Source organism: Xiphophorus couchianus, chromosome 6 (genome assembly GCF_001444195.1).
Source record: "Xiphophorus couchianus chromosome 6, X_couchianus-1.0, whole genome shotgun sequence".
Taxonomy (NCBI): domain Eukaryota; kingdom Metazoa; phylum Chordata; class Actinopteri; order Cyprinodontiformes; family Poeciliidae; genus Xiphophorus; species Xiphophorus couchianus.
Genome location: NC_040233.1, coordinates 24,842,245 through 24,863,778, shown reverse-complemented (window position 1 = coordinate 24,863,778; position 21,534 = coordinate 24,842,245). Strand labels below are relative to the sequence as shown.

The window sequence follows — 21,534 nt, the reverse complement described above, 5'->3', positions numbered from 1 at the left end:
AGACAGAATCATGATTTAGCCCCTCGGCCCCCTCCTACTAAGAACCTCAGCATCTCTAATCGTGTTTAAATATAGATTTAGTGAAGTCTATGATAAGGAGCCCAGGTTAATTGGCCGAGTATAAAATCAATCACTGATTATTGGTTATTATTTGCTGTGAGGTTTTTATGAACAAACCCAGCAGAGATTACAACAAACACAAAGATTACACCATATTGTAGCCATGGTAACACAAGAATCAAACTATCAAGATGATTCTTTAAACTTTACAAAGTAAACTTCCTAATTAAATCCTAAATATACTATTTTTTTCTCAGCTGAATGCATTAAATAAAATTTAATAACATTGTCATTCTCAATAAATAAATGCTACAGGTTTAGATCTATGATCTGTGTTACAATTCAACCATTTATAGGGGGCCCTGAATGTCTGGAGGGCCTGACCAGCAGCTACTGAGTTTTCTTTGCCTTGATGTCTCTCAACCTTACAATTCTAGATCTCAGAGGTGCTAATATCAAAACATGACGTAACGCTAACACCTTTGAGCTTTATTGATCTATAGAGCAGTCTGCAGCCAAGTTGTTGTAGAGGTTCAACAGATAGATATTATTAATGCTTATTTAGTAAAATAGCAGCAATTTTGCATATTTCATAACTTCATAACCACCCATCTTCTCTGTCTGTGTAACAACTACAGTCTCAGATCAACTCAGCCCTCCAGGACTGTCAGCAGCAGAAACAACATTACCTGATAACAGACTACATTTGCTCTGCATTGTCCCCATATGATGACAATGATATAGTATGATCCTATTAAATTCTCGATTAATATGCGTTGTTGTTATGTTGTTGTGGGGTGTTTTAAGATCTTGATCAATGTGCCCCTTTTTAATTTTGAGCCCCTGCCCCTCCAAAGGTCTCTGCACGGCCCTGGTGGGGACATGTCCACCCAGTCCTTCAGGAAGTTACGCCTATGCTTTTACTTGACCTTGTTATCGCTACACTTCCCCCGAGTAAAATTTCTAGATACTCTACAAACTGTAGAGTATCTAACATATTTTTATACATTTGTTAAAACCATAACCATGTTGTGATAGTATGTCATGACACTGTGCAGGAGTATACCAATAAGGAATTTCTCACCAAACGTAAGCATCTGATTGGTTAAACTTCCTAATAAGTCTAGTTCAGACCAATCATGTCAGCTACAGCAGTGTTAGTCTCGCCCACAGACTTTGATGGTTGACAGATAAAATAAATTCATAATCTGCTGCAAAAGGGAACAAAAAAATATTTATTTGCCATTTTCTTATAACTTTTCTTATAACTCTTATATCATGTAACTACATCATGTAACATGTAGTTACATGTAACACATAGTTACATGTTTCTCAGAGCTTTATCGTAATTTTCTGTTTTGAAATCATTTCTTGCGGGTTTTCTCGGTCCACTGCCAGGGTTGCAGATGTCCTTTGTCGCCCTCTGGTGGTGAAACTGATCCTTGCTTCACCACCTGTTTACCTTAGTAATTACCCTTTCAGTGCTCATCACTGATTGGTTTGATGCTTGAATTTTTGAGCTCAGTTCAGTTTCAGCCTAGACCGCCCCATGACTTCGCAACTCAACTCAACTGTCAAATAAATTCAATTCATAGCAAATTTTAAAACAATAAAAGTTGAACAAATGACTTTACATTTGTCCCAATGGGCTTCCTCAGGCAGAGTATAAGAGGAGCTGATCACCAGTCCTCCAGTGCCTGAGTGTTTGCCTGTTATGGTATTCTGCACCTCTCTGAGTTCAGTCTATGAGTTCTTCCAATTTTTTCTTTATCTACACTTACCATTTGGTCTCCTCATAGGTTTTTCTCTCGTGGTGACTTGGCTGCAACCCACTGTATTACTCGAGTTATTCACTTTCACGACTGAAAGTTTTCCAAGAAAATTCTTTGCTTCCCAGTGGCCTCTAGTAAATTGGGTGTAGAACCAGCCTCCAAAAAAACAGTATAGACCATTATATATTTTTTTTAACCAGCTAAAAGAGACCAGACTTGTATCATCAGCACCTTTATTCAGATGACAATTTGCAATGCAAAATATTATGCTTAGTGATTTTTTGCAATGGGCAATTTTAAATAGCAATGCAGTACTTCATTTAGAATTATTTTTATATTTATGAATGGAAATTCATAATTATATTGGACAGTAATGGCTTTATTTATTTGAAGAGTATTTTGTACCTCAGTGCAAAATATTTTGATAAATAATGGTTAGTCTGATCCCAGTACTTAGCCTTGTTAATTAGTCTTGTTGGTCTTTTTTGAAGTTTGATTAGTGACTGTTGTGGTGTTTTGTAATTAACTTCCCAAATCTCCCTGGAGTCACTTAAATAATGTCAAACTAAAGAACAGCACAGAATGTTAGGCTGTTTTTTGTGAATAGAAAGGTGTTTGGTACTGAAACTATAATAGGCCCACTTCATGAACTGTGAATTGAAATAATAAAACTCATAATGTCTACTTTTCCATAGATGGACATTCATTCTTGTAAAAAAAGCCAACAGCCATAACGTTCAGATAAAAATAATGGTAATACAATTTCTAAGTATGATTTTCAAATAAAGTTCAGGTTAAGGACTCATTTTTGAGATTCTGTTTCAAACTGAGTTTATACACCTCTGGAAACTATTTAAAGTTTCTTTGATTTTACTCTTTATAGGTGTACGTTTGCGTAAAATGAATATTGTTTATTCTATGAATTACTGACAACATGTCTCTTAATTTTGTTTGTGAATGTATGTAAATAAGCAGTTAGGTTTAGAAAACCGCACCAAAGACTATCTTTTCATGGGTCTTAGCCTTACTGGGGGCTAAGCACCCCTAAAAGTCAGATCCTAGAATCGCCCCTGCTAGTACCTCATTCCATGACTGGTGACGAACCGCTCCTCTTTCCACTACCTTTGCTGTTACTTGTCCCCCCTCCAATGAAAACATCAACCCACAGCTTCCAGGAATCACATTACTTCTCCGATCATCTGAACTTGGACCATACCTCTTCTCCCCCACAAGGGAACCTAGCTCCAGTGACCTTACCCTGGTGGAGAATCTCAACTAGAGCAGTAAGCACTTTAACTATCATCATTTCTATGTTTCTAAACTGTCCACTTGCCTCTCATCTCCACTGCCTTCAGTTCTCCATCAGTTCTAGGACAAGAACCACACATTCAACTCATGAAGTATTTGTTCAAAATAAACTTTATTCATCTGATTTTTCTGAGTGTGTTCTGTATGTGGGTCAAGCGACTGGCTCCCATTAATACAACTGAAATATTTCTATTTGCCAAATGGCATAACAATAGTGTAGTTAAAAAAAAAACTGCTTTCAAAGACATGAGTCTATATAGATTGGGTTAAAGTTTGCTTTAATAGCGGATTTTCAAACTGTACTCTAGCTTTTTTTTGTTTTGTTTTGTTTTTTTGGAGTAACGGCTTCCTTTCAGCCCAAAACTCTCTCTTAGATATCTTGGCTGGTTTTTGATTAAAGGTCAGCAGCACTATAACTTGGATTTAGTTTGAGTTTTGTCACAGTTTAAGTGAGTTCTGAAGAACTCCTGGATCTTACTCCATAGATGGACTTCAGCAGCAGCGTGGGCCCTGGGCTCCCCCCCCCACAGGACCGGAATACCTACGAAGCCATGGAAGCTGGAGTGGCAGTACGGTCCAAACGGAGGTTCTAAATGATGTCCGGCTCCAGGGTAGCTCACACTCTCAAAGTTCTCCTTCCCATGACGCTTTAGTCTGTCCACCATCTCATCCATGTAGGCCTTGCTGTCCCAGTTGAAGTCGTCCTCTGAAGCTACAAACAGGAATTGTCCGCTTGCTCGTTCGATAGGCACCAGGGATGCCCTGTTTTCCTCCGTCAGAGTATCATGCATGGCATATTTGGTGATAAAGGCTCCAGACTTGGTGAAAATTATTTTGTTCATGTCAAACTTCAATGCTGAGAGAATCTGCCTATTCTTATAATACAGGGGTAGGATTGTGCTAGCAGAGCAACCATTGATCCAGACCACAGCTTCAACTCCGGGCACAAAAGCAGCGAGGGAAAGCGCGATGTCGCTCCCCTTAGATCGGGATATTACCCCAACTCCTTTACTGCTCACCTGCGAAAAACATGAAATTAAGAAATAATGATCAAAACAGTCAGTTCAGGAATGAAAGGAAAAACTAACTACTTTAAAAGAAAATGTGATTGCTTATTTTCAAGAGCATTTTAAAAGCTTATTTAATCCCACTCCTTGTCTTTTTTTAGGGGTAGGATTAATTACCAGCTGATTTCAGTATCCAAAGAACCTTAAGAATGGATATTATATACAATATGCATATTTACAGAGAAAGAAAAATAAAAAATAGTTGAACAAAAAAAGAAGAAATGGATGGATGGGTGAATGGATAGAAAGTCTGGGAAATGGATTGACTATAGAGGGATAGATTGTACATTTTTCAATGAGAGTTTACTCAGCAACAAAAAAATTAATGTATTTTATAGTGTGTTAAACATCTTTAAGGTTGTTGACCTGGGCCGACACGCCATTGAATATAGAAGTTATGTCTTCTATAACCTGCTCCCAGAATACAGGAGACAGGATGAGATGTTGCAAGTTTTTAAATTCATTAGTTTGTTTCGTTTACATAAAGTGATTTTATGGAAACTAGGAAACTGGATGTGTCTTGTCACCTTTGGCTGGTTTTGTAGAAACTTCACTGCTTCTTTGAAGTCGTCCAGATTCATCCTTTCTATTTTGGGGTCGTTGAATACGGGTAAAGCAAGAACTATAAAGCCTTTATTGGCCAGTAGAGAGGCCCTTTTCTCCGACATGAAGGTGCCCAGATCCAACACAGCAGGAAACGGACCCTCTCCTTTGAGCAAAAAGAGAACAAAAGAATTTTAAATACCCATTTATTAAAATGTAAAAGTCTGTTTACCTGTTAAAGGTGATTTATTATGCTTCCTTGAATTGGTTGGGATAAGTCTGGGGGCTACACAAAACACAAAACATATTCATTGCAGTTTTTGCACAAAATCACTCTTAGTTAATGAGACTTCATTCTTCCGAGTTCTGCCTATATTGAGCTGTTTTAGGGCCTCTTGTCACTTTAAATCCAAAAAGTTCCTGCTGGCCCCGACCCCCAGCTCAGCATTTACACTTGCATGTGAAACTGGCTGCAAACAGATGCACAAGCAGAAGTGGAGCCTCCTGCACAATCAACAAGACAAAGGGTTTCTGTATGGTAAACAATAAAACAATCATATTTCCAGCAGCCATTGTACAGTGCATACAGCCGTAAAACCAGCTGACTAAACATGCTGGAGCTCAGCTGGGGTTGCTAGGTAACAGGCTGTGCTTTGCTGGGGTTGTTAGATGACAGGAAGTGCCTGACGATTTGTGACGTTACATTCAAAACGTTTTTTAAATGGCAAATTTTTTAGACAACAAAAAACATTAATTTACTGCCAAAGACTGGATGCATGCAAAATGTAAACTTTGCATAATAGATTCTCTTTAAAACATAAGGTTTGCAGCTCAGAGACATTTTTAAATTGACCTTTGGTGCATTTGTTAACTCAGCATACTTTAAGTTTTTTATAGAACGTCTGCAGTGAAAATATGTAAAAACTGTTTAGGTTCTGATAGATAATGCTAATTAAAATACTTAATGAGGTCGTCATTAATACCTGGCGGGGTAAACAGGACTCCTTGACTGTTGCCCACTTCGACAGGAACTCGCCTGACTCCATCTCCCATGAGACGCCTCTCATTGGTCGCCTCGGCCAGCATCCCGCCCTCCTCCTCATGCACAGAGAAGTTGACCATGAAAGGTTCCAATGCTTTGTTCTTAAAGAAATATTTGTGCAAGGTATCTGCCTTCAGTGACCTCAGCAGACCCATGGGTTCCACCCCGACGTAGCTCCCACTGAGCGAGGCGTCTCTGTTCAGGTCGATCTCCCCTCTGCCGTCGGCGCGATAGCTGGCTGAAGAATTGAACACCACTCCCCTCTCATCGGTGGATCTGGCTCTCAAGGTGACCAGCTGCTTGGACCTCAGTCCGGCCACCTTCACCTGAACGGGCTCGTCGAATAAACACCTGGCGCTGGGGAGCAGTCTCAGTCTGATCTGGGCCGACATGCTTTCTGAAACTGAAAGAAAAATTTACATGTTCGTAACACTTTTTGCACAAAATAATTCTCAGAGAATTATTTTAGTTTGCTCAGTTCTGCCTATTTAAGTTTCTTTTACAATGAGCTGTTTTAGGGCCTCTTCTTGCTTTAATCTCAAATAAGCTGCTTCTGGCCACGCCCCCAACTCCACATTTAGACTTAGACTTAGAGACTTAGACTTAGACTAACTTTATTGTCATTTTGCATGCACAGGGTGTATACAGAACGAAATGTCGTTGCATACGGCTCAGGACAGTGTTTTGAGCTTCCAATGTTGTGAGGTTACTCCAGAATAAAATAAAATACAGTATAAAATTTGAATATAAATATAAATATAAAATATAAAGTGCAGGACTGACAGTAGAAAGGAAGTTACTTAGCTCTGTACATGTGCAAGGTATAAAGTGGAGACCAGATTTTAAGTGCAGTCCAGTTAAGAGTTCAGCAATCTGATGGCAAGTGGGAAAAAGCTGTTTCGGAACCTGGTGGACCTGCACCGGACGCTGCGGAACCTCTTTCCAGAGGGCAGCAGGGAGAACAGTCCATGGGGGAGTGTGAGGGGTCACTGATGATGTTTGGGCCTCGGGACACGCAGCGCTGGGATGAAATGTCCTGAATGGAGGGAAGGGGGGCCCCGATGATCCTCTCCGCTGTCCGCACCACTCTCCTCACGTTCTTCCAGTCGGAGGCGCTGCAGCCTCCACACCACACAGAGAGGCAGCTGGTCAGAATGCTCTCTATGGTGCTTCTGTAGAACGTCTTGAGGATGGGCGGGGGCAGGTGTGCTCTTCTCATCCTCCGCAGGAAATACAAACGTTTCTGTGCCCTCTTGACCAGAGACGTGGTGTTCAGAGTCCAGGTGAGGTCGTTAGTGATGTGCACCCCCAGGAATTTGGTGCTGCTGACCACCTCCACCGCCGAGCTGTTGATGAGCAGTGGAGCGTGGCTGGGCCGGTTCTTCCTGAAGTCGACGATCATCTCCTTTGTCTTGTCAACGTTCAGGATCAGGCTGTTGTCTCTGCACCAGTCCACCAGCTGCTCCACCTCCTCTCTGTAGTCCAGGTCGTTGTCGTCTCTGATGAGGCCCACCACCGTTGTGTCGTCCGCGAACTTCACGATGTGGTTGGTGGCGAACCTGGGGGCGCAGTCGTGTGTCATCAGAGTGAACAGCAGAGGGCTCAGGACGCATCCCTGAGGGGAGCCTGTGCTGAGGGTGATGACATCGGAGGTGTGTTGTCCGATCCGGACTGACTGAGGTCTGTCGGTGAGGAAGTCTAGTAGCCAGTTGCGCAGGGGGGTGCTGAAGCCCAGGTGTCCCAGTTTTCCTGCCAGATGCTGTGGGATGATTGTGTTGAACGCTGAGCTGAAGTCCAGGAACAACATCCGCACATGAGTGTTCTTCTCCTCCAGGTGAGCCAGGCTCAGGTGTAGGGTGGAGGAGATAGCGTCCTCAGTGGAGCGGTTTCGGCGGTAGGCAAACTGGAACGGGTCGAATGTGGAGGGGAGTCTGGAGACGATGTGTTCTTTTACCAGCCTTTCAAAGCACTTCATCATGATGGGTGTCAATGCCACAGGCCGGTAATCGTTGAAAGAGGTGACTTGAGGTTTCTTTGGCAACGGAATGATGGAGGCAGTTTTGAGACAGGCTGGCACTGTAGCTTGGTCCAGTGAGGTGTTAAAAATGTCTGTTAGGACACCAGCCAGCTGACCTGCGCATTCCCTGAACACCCGCCCAGGTATGTTGTCGGGGCCTGGGGCCTTCCGTGGGTTGACTCTTTTCAGAGTCTTCAACACATCGGCTGTTTCCAGGCAGAGTGCCTCCTCTTCCTGGTGGGGAACAGTTTTCTTTGCTGGAGTACTGTTCAGTGCCTCGAACCTCCCAAAGAAGTTATTGAGTCCATTTAGAAAGTCAGCATCAACTTCACCCACTGGGGGGGAGGATGGATTGTAATCTGTGATCGCCCATATGCCTTGCCACATACTTCTGGTGTTGCTGGTGTCGTGGAAGAACTCCTGTATTTTTCGACTGTGGGTTCGCTTTGCTAACCTGATAGCACGGTTCAAGTTGGCTCTCGCTGTCCTCATTGCCTCCTTGTTGCCAGACTTGAAGGCTGAGTTCCGTGCTTTTAGCATTCCACGTACCTCCTTAGTCATCCAGGGTTTTTGGTTGGCCCGGGTGATAATGTTCTTAGTGATGCTGACGTCCTCTGTCCACTTGTTGATGTAGGCTGACACAGTCATGGCGTACTCATCGATGTTGATCTGGTCGTTGTAGGTGGCTGCTGCCTTGAACATCTCCCAGTCAGAGCACTCAAAACAGTCCTGAAGTGCCTCCATGGCCCCCTCAGTCCACATTCTCACCTGCTTCACTGTAGGTTTTGTTCTGATCAGCAGGGGCTTGTATGCAGGAATTAGCATAACAGATAAGTGGTCTGAAGAGCCAAGGTGGGGGCCGTGGGCTGCTCTGAATGCTTCTTTGATGTTGGTGTAGGCCAAGTCTAGAGTATTTCCTCCCCTGGTTGGAAAATCCACATATTGGTTGAAGTGAGGGAGCACAGTCTTTATGTTGGCCTGGTTAAAATCCCCAGCAATGATGAAAACGCCCTCTGTGTGTGAGGATTGCAAATCACTGATGGTCCGGTAGAGAACACTCATAGCCTCTTTTGTGTTAGCACTGGGGGGCACATATACGGCAGTGATGCTAACCACAGTAAACTCCCTGGGCAGGTAGAATGGTCTGCAGTTAACAGTCAGAAGCTCGATGTCCGGGGAGCAGTAACTGGCGACAGTCATGGCATTTTTACACCAGTTGTTATTGATGTAAATACACAGCCCCCCTCCTCGGGTTTTACCGCTGAGAGCGCTGCTGCTGTCTGGGCGGAATGTAGCGAGCCCTTCCAGGCTAACAACGTTGTCCGGTATGGACTAGTTGAGCCATGTCTCCGTCAGAATGAGAGCGCAGCAGTTCCTCAGCTCTCTCTTTGAAGACAGTTCTAGTTGCAGATAGTCTATTTTGTTGTCCAGAGAGCGGACGTTGGAGAGGAAGATGGACGGAAGCGGCGATCTGTGGGGGTTAGCGTTTAGCTTAGCTGTTAGTCCACTTCGACAGCCACGCTTCCGCTGCCGGTCGCACTGCCTTCGCTTTCTCCTCCTCCGGCTAGTGCTGCTAGGCGAGTCCGCTGCGCCGTGGGCCGCTGGGTCTTGCCTCCGTAGCACTCCGAGATCAGGTAAACACTCGAGAGTAGTCATATTTATGAGTCCGAAATCACTTGATGATGGTAATTCCAGCAGACGCTGGCGATCATATACTAACTTATTGAGTGGATGCAAAGTTTGTAGCGTTTTAGGCGGCGTATTTTGCTCAAATACTCGCAAGTTGTCGAGAGCCCATGCAACCGCAGCCATTTTGGGCGCCGCCATCTTGGAAATTCTCCAATTGATTCATTTAAACTCACATGAAAATGGCTGCAAATAGATGTGCAATTATACAACCATGCATCTTTGAAAAGCAGAAGTGGCGCCTCCTGCACAACCAAGAAATATGCAGCAAGTGGTTTCTGAATGGTGAGTCAGCAAAAAACAACAACAACCCACTTGTCTTTTCCAGCAGCCATTGTACAGTGCATACAGCAGTTAAACTAGCTGACTAAATGTTCTGAAGGTCAGCTTAGGTTGCTTGGTAACGGCACAGTGTAACTTACTCTGGAGGTTTATGAAATGGTCCATTTACTTAACACCAAAAAATATTAACAGATTATCAAAAAAACAACTGGGTGTTTTTTTAAAAATTCTTGTAAAGTTTATAAAAACAGTAGAGAAAATCGGTTGCAATTGCAATTGGTTTTTTCTTTTTACTTGTTAGTTTGTTTTTGTTAAATTTTTAAAGCCAAAACGGTTGGTATTTTACCATTTTTTACCGTGAAATTTACACACTTTTTTTTATAGTGCAGAGAGTGAGAGATATTGAGATATTGTTATGGGTAATTTCTACAATTTGATTGAGAAGTTAATTAAAAACTCTTAGGAAGTTTATTTAAAAAGCTATTATTATTGTTATTATTATTAACTGATCAGTGATGTAAAGTCCTTTTTGACAAAATCAGTGCCATTAAGTCTCAGACATGAAGCATAATTTCGAGTTTCAAAACAAATGTGATTCAAATCATGAATTTGACCTTTACGTGCTGAAAATTAACTTTGAAATTTGACAAAATATGACAAACCTTTAGGGCTTAATGGGCAAATTACGATCGGTCTAATAAAAGTGTTCTCTGTAAAAATAGACTAAAGGTCAGTCGGTAACATATGGAACTCCTGTTTCTAAAGACAGACCCTAATTGTGTGACTATCTAAGCAAAACAGGCAACACTTTCACTTTTTAACAATATTTTGTGGCTACTGGAAACACAAAATCAATCATAACTTTCTTACATCTTGTTGATTCAAATATGTTATCATTTATAGGAATGTTAGAATCATTTACTCACCTTTTGACAGTTTTCTTACGCCACACATGCCTTTCATATTAACACTGCAATAAAACCAACATGACTGAACTTACCCACAAGTGTGTCTTGTTTAGGTGCAGATTTCAGATATTGTGACGAGAATTACTTACCAGCTGGGTTCTGGGCCGGACTGAGATTCCTTTTAACTTCTTAAAGAATTATGTTACAGTAATGGCTCAAACCCAATCTATTCTTGGTAGTGGAACTAGTAGTAGCCCAAACATAGATCTGAATGCCATACAGTCTAATTCCAGAAGACTGTATGGACTGATGACGCTTGTCAGATTAATATTACCTGTCAAAAATAACCCTTTAGCAGGTATTAACCATAGCATGAAATAATTATAACTTCACTTGGTGATGAAATTACTAACAAAGGAACTTTTCAGTCACATTCTAATTTATGGCATAAGCCTGTTATTTGCTCAACTACCTACAGTTGAAAACAGTTTCAAAATTCAGTCATATTTTTTGTGAAGAATTATCACATAGTTATCAATTCCTGAAAACATCAACATCATGAGATTCTATAACAATCAAAATGTTATTAAACATTTCAAAAGCAGAATAAATAACTTCTGTACAAACCAAATAGATCCTTGTCAGTGCAAACTTTGTATTTTTCAATTATGTGATTCTGATTCCACAGCTGAATCTGAATTGGCGGCATAAATTTATGACCTGCTGCGTTATACACTATAAAAAAAACCTCTGTAAATTTATGGTAAAAAATGGTAAAATTCCAACAGTTACTGACCATAATATCCAAAATATTTTATTACCATAGAAAATACATGGAATTACCTTAACTCAATAAACATATATTTCAAGTGATTTTGACAGTCATGAAATGTAGAAAACACAGAAACATGTTGTAAAAATATAAGTAATTGTAAAATTCATAGAAAAATATTGTAATATTGCCAGCAGTTAATTACCCTAAAATTAACGGTACTAATCGGCCAAAACTACAAATGTTGTTGATATTTATATCTACAATATAAAACTGTAAACCAGACTGTAAAAGTAATTTTCACAAAGAATAGAATGCTGGTGTGATATTTTGGTTTCTTTTTTAATAATGCCTTTTATACACCAAACTGAAATCTTAAAGGTGAACCAGGGATCGCCAGATAATATGGGGCCCTAGACAGAATCATGATTTAGCCCCTCGGCCCCCTCCTACTAAGAACCTCAGCATCTCTAATCGTGTTTAAATATAGATTTAGTGAAGTCTATGATAAGGAGCCCAGGTTAATTGGCCGAGTATAAAATCAATCACTGATTATTGGTTATTATTTGCTGTGAGGTTTTTATGAACAAACCCAGCAGAGATTACAACAAACACAAAGATTACACCATATTGTAGCCATGGTAACACAAGAATCAAACTATCAAGATGATTCTTTAAACTTTACAAAGTAAACTTCCTAATTAAATCCTAAATATACTATTTTTTTCTCAGCTGAATGCATTAAATAAAATTTAATAACATTGTCATTCTCAATAAATAAATGCTACAGGTTTAGATCTATGATCTGTGTTACAATTCAACCATTTATAGGGGCCCCTGAATGTCTGGAGGGCCTGACCAGCAGCTACTGAGTTTTCTTTGCCTTGATGTCTCTCAACCTTACAATTCTAGATCTCAGAGGTGCTAATATCAAAACATGACGTAACGCTAACACCTTTGAGCTTTATTGATCTATAGAGCAGTCTGCAGCCAAGTTGTTGTAGAGGTTCAACAGATAGATATTATTAATGCTTATTTAGTAAAATAGCAGCAATTTTGCATATTTCATAACTTCATAACCACCCATCTTCTCTGTCTGTGTAACAACTACAGTCTCAGATCAACTCAGCCCTCCAGGACTGTCAGCAGCAGAAACAACATTACCTGATAACAGACTACATTTGCTCTGCATTGTCCCCATATGATGACAATGATATAGTATGATCCTATTAAATTCTCGATTAATATGCGTTGTTGTTATGTTGTTGTGGGGTGTTTTAAGATCTTGATCAATGTGCCCCTTTTTAATTTTGAGCCCCTGCCCCTCCAAAGGTCTCTGCACGGCCCTGGTGGGGACATGTCCACCCAGTCCTTCAGGAAGTTACGCCTATGCTTTTACTTGACCTTGTTATCGCTACACTTCCCCCGAGTAAAATTTCTAGATACTCTACAAACTGTAGAGTATCTAACATATTTTTATACATTTGTTAAAACCATAACCATGTTGTGATAGTATGTCATGACACTGTGCAGGAGTATACCAATAAGGAATTTCTCACCAAACGTAAGCATCTGATTGGTTAAACTTCCTAATAAGTCTAGTTCAGACCAATCATGTCAGCTACAGCAGTGTTAGTCTCGCCCACAGACTTTGATGGTTGACAGATAAAATAAATTCATAATCTGCTGCAAAAGGGAACAAAAAAATATTTATTTGCCATTTTCTTATAACTTTTCTTATAACTCTTATATCATGTAACTACATCATGTAACATGTAGTTACATGTAACACATAGTTACATGTTTCTCAGAGCTTTATCGTAATTTTCTGTTTTGAAATCATTTCTTGCGGGTTTTCTCGGTCCACTGCCAGGGTTGCAGATGTCCTTTGTCGCCCTCTGGTGGTGAAACTGATCCTTGCTTCACCACCTGTTTACCTTAGTAATTACCCTTTCAGTGCTCATCACTGATTGGTTTGATGCTTGAATTTTTGAGCTCAGTTCAGTTTCAGCCTAGACCGCCCCATGACTTCGCAACTCAACTCAACTGTCAAATAAATTCAATTCATAGCAAATTTTAAAACAATAAAAGTTGAACAAATGACTTTACATTTGTCCCAATGGGCTTCCTCAGGCAGAGTATAAGAGGAGCTGATCACCAGTCCTCCAGTGCCTGAGTGTTTGCCTGTTATGGTATTCTGCACCTCTCTGAGTTCAGTCTATGAGTTCTTCCAATTTTTTCTTTATCTACACTTACCATTTGGTCTCCTCATAGGTTTTTCTCTCGTGGTGACTTGGCTGCAACCCACTGTATTACTCGAGTTATTCACTTTCACGACTGAAAGTTTTCCAAGAAAATTCTTTGCTTCCCAGTGGCCTCTAGTAAATTGGGTGTAGAACCAGCCTCCAAAAAAACAGTATAGACCATTATATATTTTTTTTAACCAGCTAAAAGAGACCAGACTTGTATCATCAGCACCTTTATTCAGATGACAATTTGCAATGCAAAATATTATGCTTAGTGATTTTTTGCAATGGGCAATTTTAAATAGCAATGCAGTACTTCATTTAGAATTATTTTTATATTTATGAATGGAAATTCATAATTATATTGGACAGTAATGGCTTTATTTATTTGAAGAGTATTTTGTACCTCAGTGCAAAATATTTTGATAAATAATGGTTAGTCTGATCCCAGTACTTAGCCTTGTTAATTAGTCTTGTTGGTCTTTTTTGAAGTTTGATTAGTGACTGTTGTGGTGTTTTGTAATTAACTTCCCAAATCTCCCTGGAGTCACTTAAATAATGTCAAACTAAAGAACAGCACAGAATGTTAGGCTGTTTTTTGTGAATAGAAAGGTGTTTGGTACTGAAACTATAATAGGCCCACTTCATGAACTGTGAATTGAAATAATAAAACTCATAATGTCTACTTTTCCATAGATGGACATTCATTCTTGTAAAAAAAGCCAACAGCCATAACGTTCAGATAAAAATAATGGTAATACAATTTCTAAGTATGATTTTCAAATAAAGTTCAGGTTAAGGACTCATTTTTGAGATTCTGTTTCAAACTGAGTTTATACACCTCTGGAAACTATTTAAAGTTTCTTTGATTTTACTCTTTATAGGTGTACGTTTGCGTAAAATGAATATTGTTTATTCTATGAATTACTGACAACATGTCTCTTAATTTTGTTTGTGAATGTATGTAAATAAGCAGTTAGGTTTAGAAAACCGCACCAAAGACTATCTTTTCATGGGTCTTAGCCTTACTGGGGGCTAAGCACCCCTAAAAGTCAGATCCTAGAATCGCCCCTGCTAGTACCTCATTCCATGACTGGTGACGAACCGCTCCTCTTTCCACTACCTTTGCTGTTACTTGTCCCCCCTCCAATGAAAACATCAACCCACAGCTTCCAGGAATCACATTACTTCTCTGATCATCTGAACTTGGACCATACCTCTTCTCCCCCACAAGGGAACCTAGCTCCAGTGACCTTACCCTGGCGGAGAATCTCAACTAGAGCAGTAAGCACTTTAACTATCATCATTTCTATGTTTCTAAACTGTCCACTTGCCTCTCATCTCCACTGCCTTCAGTTCTCCATCAGTTCTAGGACAAGAACCACACATTCAACTCATGAAGTATTTGTTCAAAATAAACTTTATTCATCTGATTTTTCTGAGTGTGTTCTGTATGTGGGTCAATCGACGGGCTCCCATTAATAGCAAATATTTCTATTTGCTAAATGGATTAACAATAGTTCAAAAAAAAAAACACTGCTTTCAAAAACATGAGTCTATATAGATTGGGTTAAAGTTTGCTTTAATAGCGGATTTTCAAACTGTACTCTAGCTTTTTTTGTTTTGTTTTGTTTTTTTGGAGTAACGGCTTCCTTTCAGCCCAAAACTCTCTCTTAGACATCTTGGCTGGTTTTTGATTAAAGGACAGCAGCACTATAACTTGGATTTAGTTTCAGTTTTGTCACAGTCTAAGTGAGTTCTGAAGAACTCCTGGATCTTACTCCATAGATGGACTTCAGCAGCAGCGTGGGCCCTGGGCTCCCCCCCCCACAGGACCGGAATACCTACGAAGCCATGGAAGCTGGAGTGGCAGTACGGTCCAAACGGGGGCTCTAAATAATGTCCAGCTTCAGGGTAGCTCACACTCTCAAAGTTCTCCTTCCCATGACGCTTTAGTCTGTCCACCATCTCATCCATGTAGGCCTTGCTGTCCCAGTTGAAGTCGTCCTCTGAAGCTACAAACAGGAATTGTCCGCTTGCTCGTTCTATAGGCACCAGGGATGCCTTGTTTTCCTCCTTCAGAGAATCATGCATGGCATATTTAATGATAAAGGCTCCCGACTGGGTGGAAATCACTTTGTTCATGTCAAACTTCAATGCTGAGAGAATCTGCCTATTCTTATAATACAGGGGTAGGACTGCGCTAGCGGAGCAACCGTTGATCCAGACCACAGCTTCAACTCCGGGCACAAAAGCAGCGAGGGAAAGCGCGATGTCGGCCCCCTTAGATTGGGATATTACCCCAACTCCTTTACTGCCCACCTGTGAATAACATGAAATTAAAAAATAATGATCAAAACAGACATTTCAGGTATGAAAGGATTATTTAAATCTACACTTTAACAGTTAGAAAAAAAACAACTAACTACCGTATTTTCCGCACTGTAAGGCACATAGAATAGACGCTACATTAGAGGCTGGGGTTACGTTATGCATCCATTAGATGGAGCTGCACTAAAGGGAATGTCAACAAAACAGTCAGATATTTCAGTCAAACTTTATTAATAAATTACAAACCAGCGTTCTGAAAACTCTGTTCATTCCCAAAATGAATAAACAGCTGTTTTATTATTTTCCCCAAGGTAAAGTAAGTGACGTGGTATTTTTGTGACACAGTTTATCTTTTAACAACAGCTAGGTATAACATATAGTGGAGGGGAACTTTTCATCGATTCAATAAACACGTAAAAAACAGTCTGATACTGTTACGGTAAATCAAACGTTAGTGCGATCACAATATATATCCACTTCCGCACCATTGATTCGTTCATGTTAAATTCTCTCGCTGCTGCTCTATTCCCGTGTTCTACTGTGTGACTGATCGCCTTGAGCTTAAACTCTGCATCGTAAGCGTGTCTCTTAATAGGAGCCATTTTGGGGTCTTTACACAAAACCCAGTGTGCACCACGCACTTCTTCTTCTACGGGGGAAAACGAAGTCGGCGGCTGCTTATTGTAGTTGGAAGACCTGTTGTGGCTCAATATTGGTCCATATATAAGGCGCACCGGATTATAAGGCGCACTGTCGGCTTTTGAGAAAATTGAAGGTTTTTAGGTGCGCCTTATAGTGCGGAAAATACGGTACATTAAATGAAAATGTGATTGCTTATTTTCAAGAGCATTTTAAAATATTTGGTTGTTTGATCTCAAAGTTAGACACTTTGAGATAATTAATTACAGGGTTTTTTGTGAAATATTTCCTTTTCTAAGCATATTTTATCTAAAGTATACTCTAGAATCCAAATTCATTTGATTAGGAATAAAAATGAATTATGAAATGAGACAGACTTTTGACAAAATATGTAATAAAACTATTAAAAATGTATTATTCTGAAAGGCATAGTTTCTCTTATTATTTACATTTAACCAAAATAAAAGATTTACACCCTGCTCAGATTAAAGATTATTTTAAATCTAAATCTGGCAGGGATTTATATAGTTTTGAGTTACCTGAGACTTCACTATGAGTTTATAGCAGATAGACAATAGAATGTTTTATTTATTTTGGACATGAGAAAAACAACAGAAACAAAATAAAATGACTAAAACAAAGTAAATAACAACCAAAATACTCAAATAAAAACTAAGCGTCATAACAAACCATGTCTGAAAGGGAGAACCTTATTTAATCCCAAACCTTGTCTTTTTTTAGGGTTAGGATTAATTACCAGTTGATTTCAGTATCCAAAGAACCTTAAGAATGGATATTATATACAATTTGCATATTTACAGAGAAAGAAAAAATAAATAAATAGTTGAACAAAAAAAGAAGAAATGGATGGATGGGTGAATGGATAGAAAGTCTGGGAAATGGATTGACTATAGAGGGATAGATTGTACATTTTTCAATGAGAGTTTATTCAGCAACAAAAAAATTAATGTATTTTATAGTGTGTTAAACATCTTTAAGGTTGTTGACCTGGGCCGACACGCCATTGAATATAGAAGTTATGTTTTCTATAACCTGCTCCCAGAATACAGGAGACAGGATGAGATGTTGCACGTTTTTCAATTTATTAGTTTGTTTCGTTTACATAAAGTGATTTTAGGGAAACTAGGAAACTGGATGTGTCTCGTCACCTTTGGCTGGTTTTGTAGAAACTTTACTGCTTCTTCGAAGTCGTCCAGATTCATCCTTTCTAGTTTGGGTTTGCCAATGAATATAGGTAAAGCAAGAACTATAAAGCCTTTATTGGCCAGTAGAGAGGCCCTTTTCTCTGACATTAAGGTGCCCAGATCCAACACAGCAGGAAACGGACCCTCTCCTTTGAGCAAAAAGAGAACAAAAGGATGTTAAATACTCATTTATTAAAATGTAAAAATTTGTTTACCTGTTAAAGGTGATTTATTATGCTTCCTTAAACATGTTATGGTAGGTCTATGGGCTACGCAAAACATGTTCACTGCATTTTTTGCACAAAATAATTCTTGATTAATGAAACTTCATTCTACCCATTTCTGCCTATTTTGACCTCTTTTAGAGTCACTTTAAATCCAAAAAAGTTCCTGCTGGCCCCGACCCCCAGCTCAACTTTTACACTTGCATGTGAAAATGGTTGCAAACAGATGCACAAGCAGAAGTGGAGCCTCCAAGACTGTAGCAAGGGGTTTCTGAATGGTAAACAACAAAACAATCATATTTCCAGCAGCCATTGTACAGTGCATACAGCAGTAAAACCAGCTGACTAAAAATGCTGGAGCTCAGCTGGGGTTGCTAGGTAACAGGCTGTGCTTTGCTGGGGTTGCTAGATGACAGGAAGTGCCTGACGATTTGTGACGTTATATTCAAAATGTTTTTTAAATGGCAAATTTTTTAGACAACAAAAAACATTAATTTACTGCCAAGGACTGGATGCATGCAAAATGTAAACTTTGCATAATAGATTCTCTTTAAAACTTAAGGTTTGCAGCTCAGAGACATTTTTAAATTGACCTTTGGTGCATTTGTTAACTCAGCATAGTTCCTCATAGAACGTCTGCAGAGAAAATATGAAAAAAACTATTTAGGTTCTGATGGATAATGTTAATTAAAATAGTTAATGAGGTCGTCATTAATACCTGGCGGGGTAAACAGGACTCCTTGAATGTTGCCCACTTCGACAGGAACTCGCATGACTCCATCTCCTATGAGACGCCTCTCATTGGTCGCCTCGGCCAGTATCCCGCCCTCCTCCTCCTCATGCACAGAGAAGTTCACCATGAAAGGTTCCAATGCTTTGTCCTTATAGAAATATTTGTGCGAGGTATCTGCCTTCAGTGACCTCAGCAGACCCATGGGTTCCACCCCGACGTAGCTCCCACTGAGCGAGGCGTCTCTGTTCAGGTCAATCTCCCCGCTGCCGTCGGCGCGATAGCTGGCTGAAGAATTGAACACCACTCCCCTCTCATCGGTGGATCTGGCTCTCAAGGTGACCAGCTGGTTGGACCTCAGTCCGGCCACCTTCACCTGAACGGGCTCGTCGAATAAACACCTGGCGCTGGGGAGCAGCGTCAGGCTGATCTGGGCTGACATGCTGTCTGAAACTGAAAGAAAACAGTTTTCATGTTCATACAATTTTTTGCACAAAATCAAAACACTTGTCTTTTTCAGCAGCCATTGTACAGTGCATACAGCAATTAAACCAGCTGACTAAATGTCCTGGAGGTCAGCTTAAGTTGCTAGGTAACGGCACACTGTAACTTAATCTGGAGGTTTATGAAATGGTTCATACAACTAGACACCAAAAAACATTAACTGATTACCAAAAAACAACTGGTTGTTTTGTTAAATGCTAGGAAAGTTTTTAGAAACAGTTGAAAAATTTTGGGCTAAATATTTGCCAATGGTTTTGTTTTTCTTTAATATGTGTTGTAAGATATTTAAATGTTTGTTCTTTACTTTGCTGGTATTTTCACACTTTTCTGTTGTGCCATCGTTTTTTTTTCTGTTTACTTGTTTTTTGTTGAAATTCTAAAGCTAAGCATTTTACAACTGGTAAAAAGGTTTTTACCAGTTTCCTATTTGTAGGTTCTCTCCGGACTCCTGGCTTCCTGCCACAGTCTAAAATCATGACTGTTTGGTTAATTGATTTCTCTAAATTCTCCTTAGGTGTGAGTAAAAAAAGAATAAATATCAAAAGTTAATTTCCTGTTTGCAGTTTCTCTCCAGGTGTTCCAGTTTCCTCCCACAATCCAAAAAGATTTTAGAAGAAAATTTAAGTTGTTTATATTATTATTACTAATATTACTATATTAGGGTTCATATAATAGTATTATTATATAATAAATTAAATATAATATATATTACACTATTATATATAATATTGTAAATATTATATATATAATATAGAAATCCCAAGCAACACAGCTGCAGAATTCTATCAGATTAGATTATTGCAGTCAGTTTCCACATGTTGGTGGAGAAGCTCATTAAAATCTCTTAGGAAACTTATTTTAAAAGATATTATTTTTAACTGATCAGTGATGTAAAGTCAGCACCATTAAGTCTCAGACATGAAGCATCATTTTGAGTTTCAGAACAAATATAATTCAAAATGTGATTTTCACCTTTACGTGCTGGAAATTAACTTTGAAATTTGACAAAATATGATAAACCTTTAGGGCTTTATGGACAAATGGCGATCGTTCTAATAAAAGTGTTCTCTATAAAAATAGACTAAAGGTCAGTGGGTAACATATCGAACTCCTGTTTCTAAAGACAGACCCTAATTGTGTGACTATCTAAGCAAAATAGGCAACACTTTCACTTTTTAACAATATTTTGTGGCTACTGGAAACAAAAATCAATCATAACTTTCTTACATCTTGTTGTTTCAAATATGTTATCATTTATAGGAATGTTAGAATCATTTACTCACCTTTCTGACAGTTTTCTTATGCCTTTCATATTAACACTGCAATTAAACTAACATGACCGAACTTACTGACAAGTGTGTCTTATTTAGGTGCAGATTTCAGGTATTGTGACGAGAATTATACCAGCTGGCTTTGACTCCGTTTAACTTCTTTAAAAATTAGTTCACAGTAATGGCTCAAAACCCAATCTATTCTTAGTGGTGCAACGAGTAGTCCCGCTCTCTGTGTACTGGAAGACTCTTCCTTTTTATGTGCCAAGATTAAGCCCAAACATAGATCTGAATGCCATACAGTCTTATTCAATAAATTAGGACTGATGAAGCTTGTCAGATTAATAGTACCTTTCGAAAATAACCCTTTAGCAGGTATTAAACATAGTACGAAATAATTATAACTTCACTTGGTGATGAAATTATTAACAAAGGAACTTTTCAGTCACATTCTAATTTATGGCATAAGCCTGTTATTTCCTCAACTGCCTACAGTTGAAAACAGTTTCAAAATTCAGTCATATTTTTTGTGAAGAATTATCACATAGTTATCAATTCCTGAAAACATCAACATCATGAGATTCTATAACAATCAAAATGTTATTTGTAGCGTCCCAGTTGAAAGGATGGTCTCTCAAACTGATGGTTCACAGTCCTTTATTTTACAGCCTTTGTGTGTGAACACACCGTAAGAGCTACAAGATATACAAATAAAATACCATTAGTAACTCAAACAGTGTTGTTCTAACCTTTTACCTTAACATTGAATCTTTTACCTTATGTAATTTTTCATGCTATAATTATGTGTTACAATACACGTATTTATTAACTCTTAACATCCCTGTGTCATGAAATAAAACAACGTATTTCAACTGTTGACGGTTGACCAAAGAATATTAGCACCATCTAGTGGCAAAACAAAACCGT

The 21,534-nt window shown here is 39.2% G+C and overlaps 2 protein-coding genes across 8 annotated transcripts in view; both read right to left on the bottom strand.

Moving 5' to 3' along the window:
- The window catches only part of LOC114146464 (acyl-coenzyme A thioesterase 2, mitochondrial-like), a 48,942-nt gene that overhangs the window by 27,070 nt on the left and 338 nt on the right, over positions 1–21,534 (bottom strand). Inside the window, exons 2-4 of one of the 2 annotated variants that reach the window (XM_028020515.1) lie at positions 18,821–19,285; positions 17,843–18,027; positions 15,320–16,025 (exon numbers count right to left, since the gene is read on the bottom strand). In XM_028020515.1, the coding sequence (XP_027876316.1) occupies positions 15,417–16,025; positions 17,843–18,027; positions 18,821–19,285 (1,259 nt within the window). In that variant the 3' untranslated portion in view covers positions 15,320–15,416. Of the gene's footprint in view, positions 1–15,319; positions 16,026–17,842; positions 18,028–18,820; positions 19,286–21,534 lie in introns of those variants that run through there. The other variant, XM_028020516.1, reaches the window with a different exon arrangement.
- LOC114146469 (acyl-coenzyme A thioesterase 5-like) lies at positions 3,232–20,783 on the bottom strand. 6 transcript variants are annotated; one of them, XM_028020528.1, is made up of 4 exons: positions 20,686–20,783; positions 5,734–6,189; positions 4,735–4,916; positions 3,232–4,159 (listed from the first exon to the last, which is right to left on the bottom strand). In XM_028020528.1, exons 2-4 carry the CDS (start codon positions 6,182–6,184, stop codon positions 3,551–3,553), a joined length of 1,242 nt encoding a protein of 413 aa, XP_027876329.1. In that variant the 5' UTR covers positions 6,185–6,189; positions 20,686–20,783; the 3' UTR covers positions 3,232–3,550. The 6 variants fall into 6 exon arrangements, with proteins under 6 accessions (XP_027876329.1, XP_027876327.1, XP_027876331.1 ...); XM_028020526.1 differs by having other exon boundaries at positions 5,734–6,195; positions 20,686–20,774; XM_028020530.1 differs by lacking the exon at positions 20,686–20,783 and adding an exon at positions 20,620–20,631.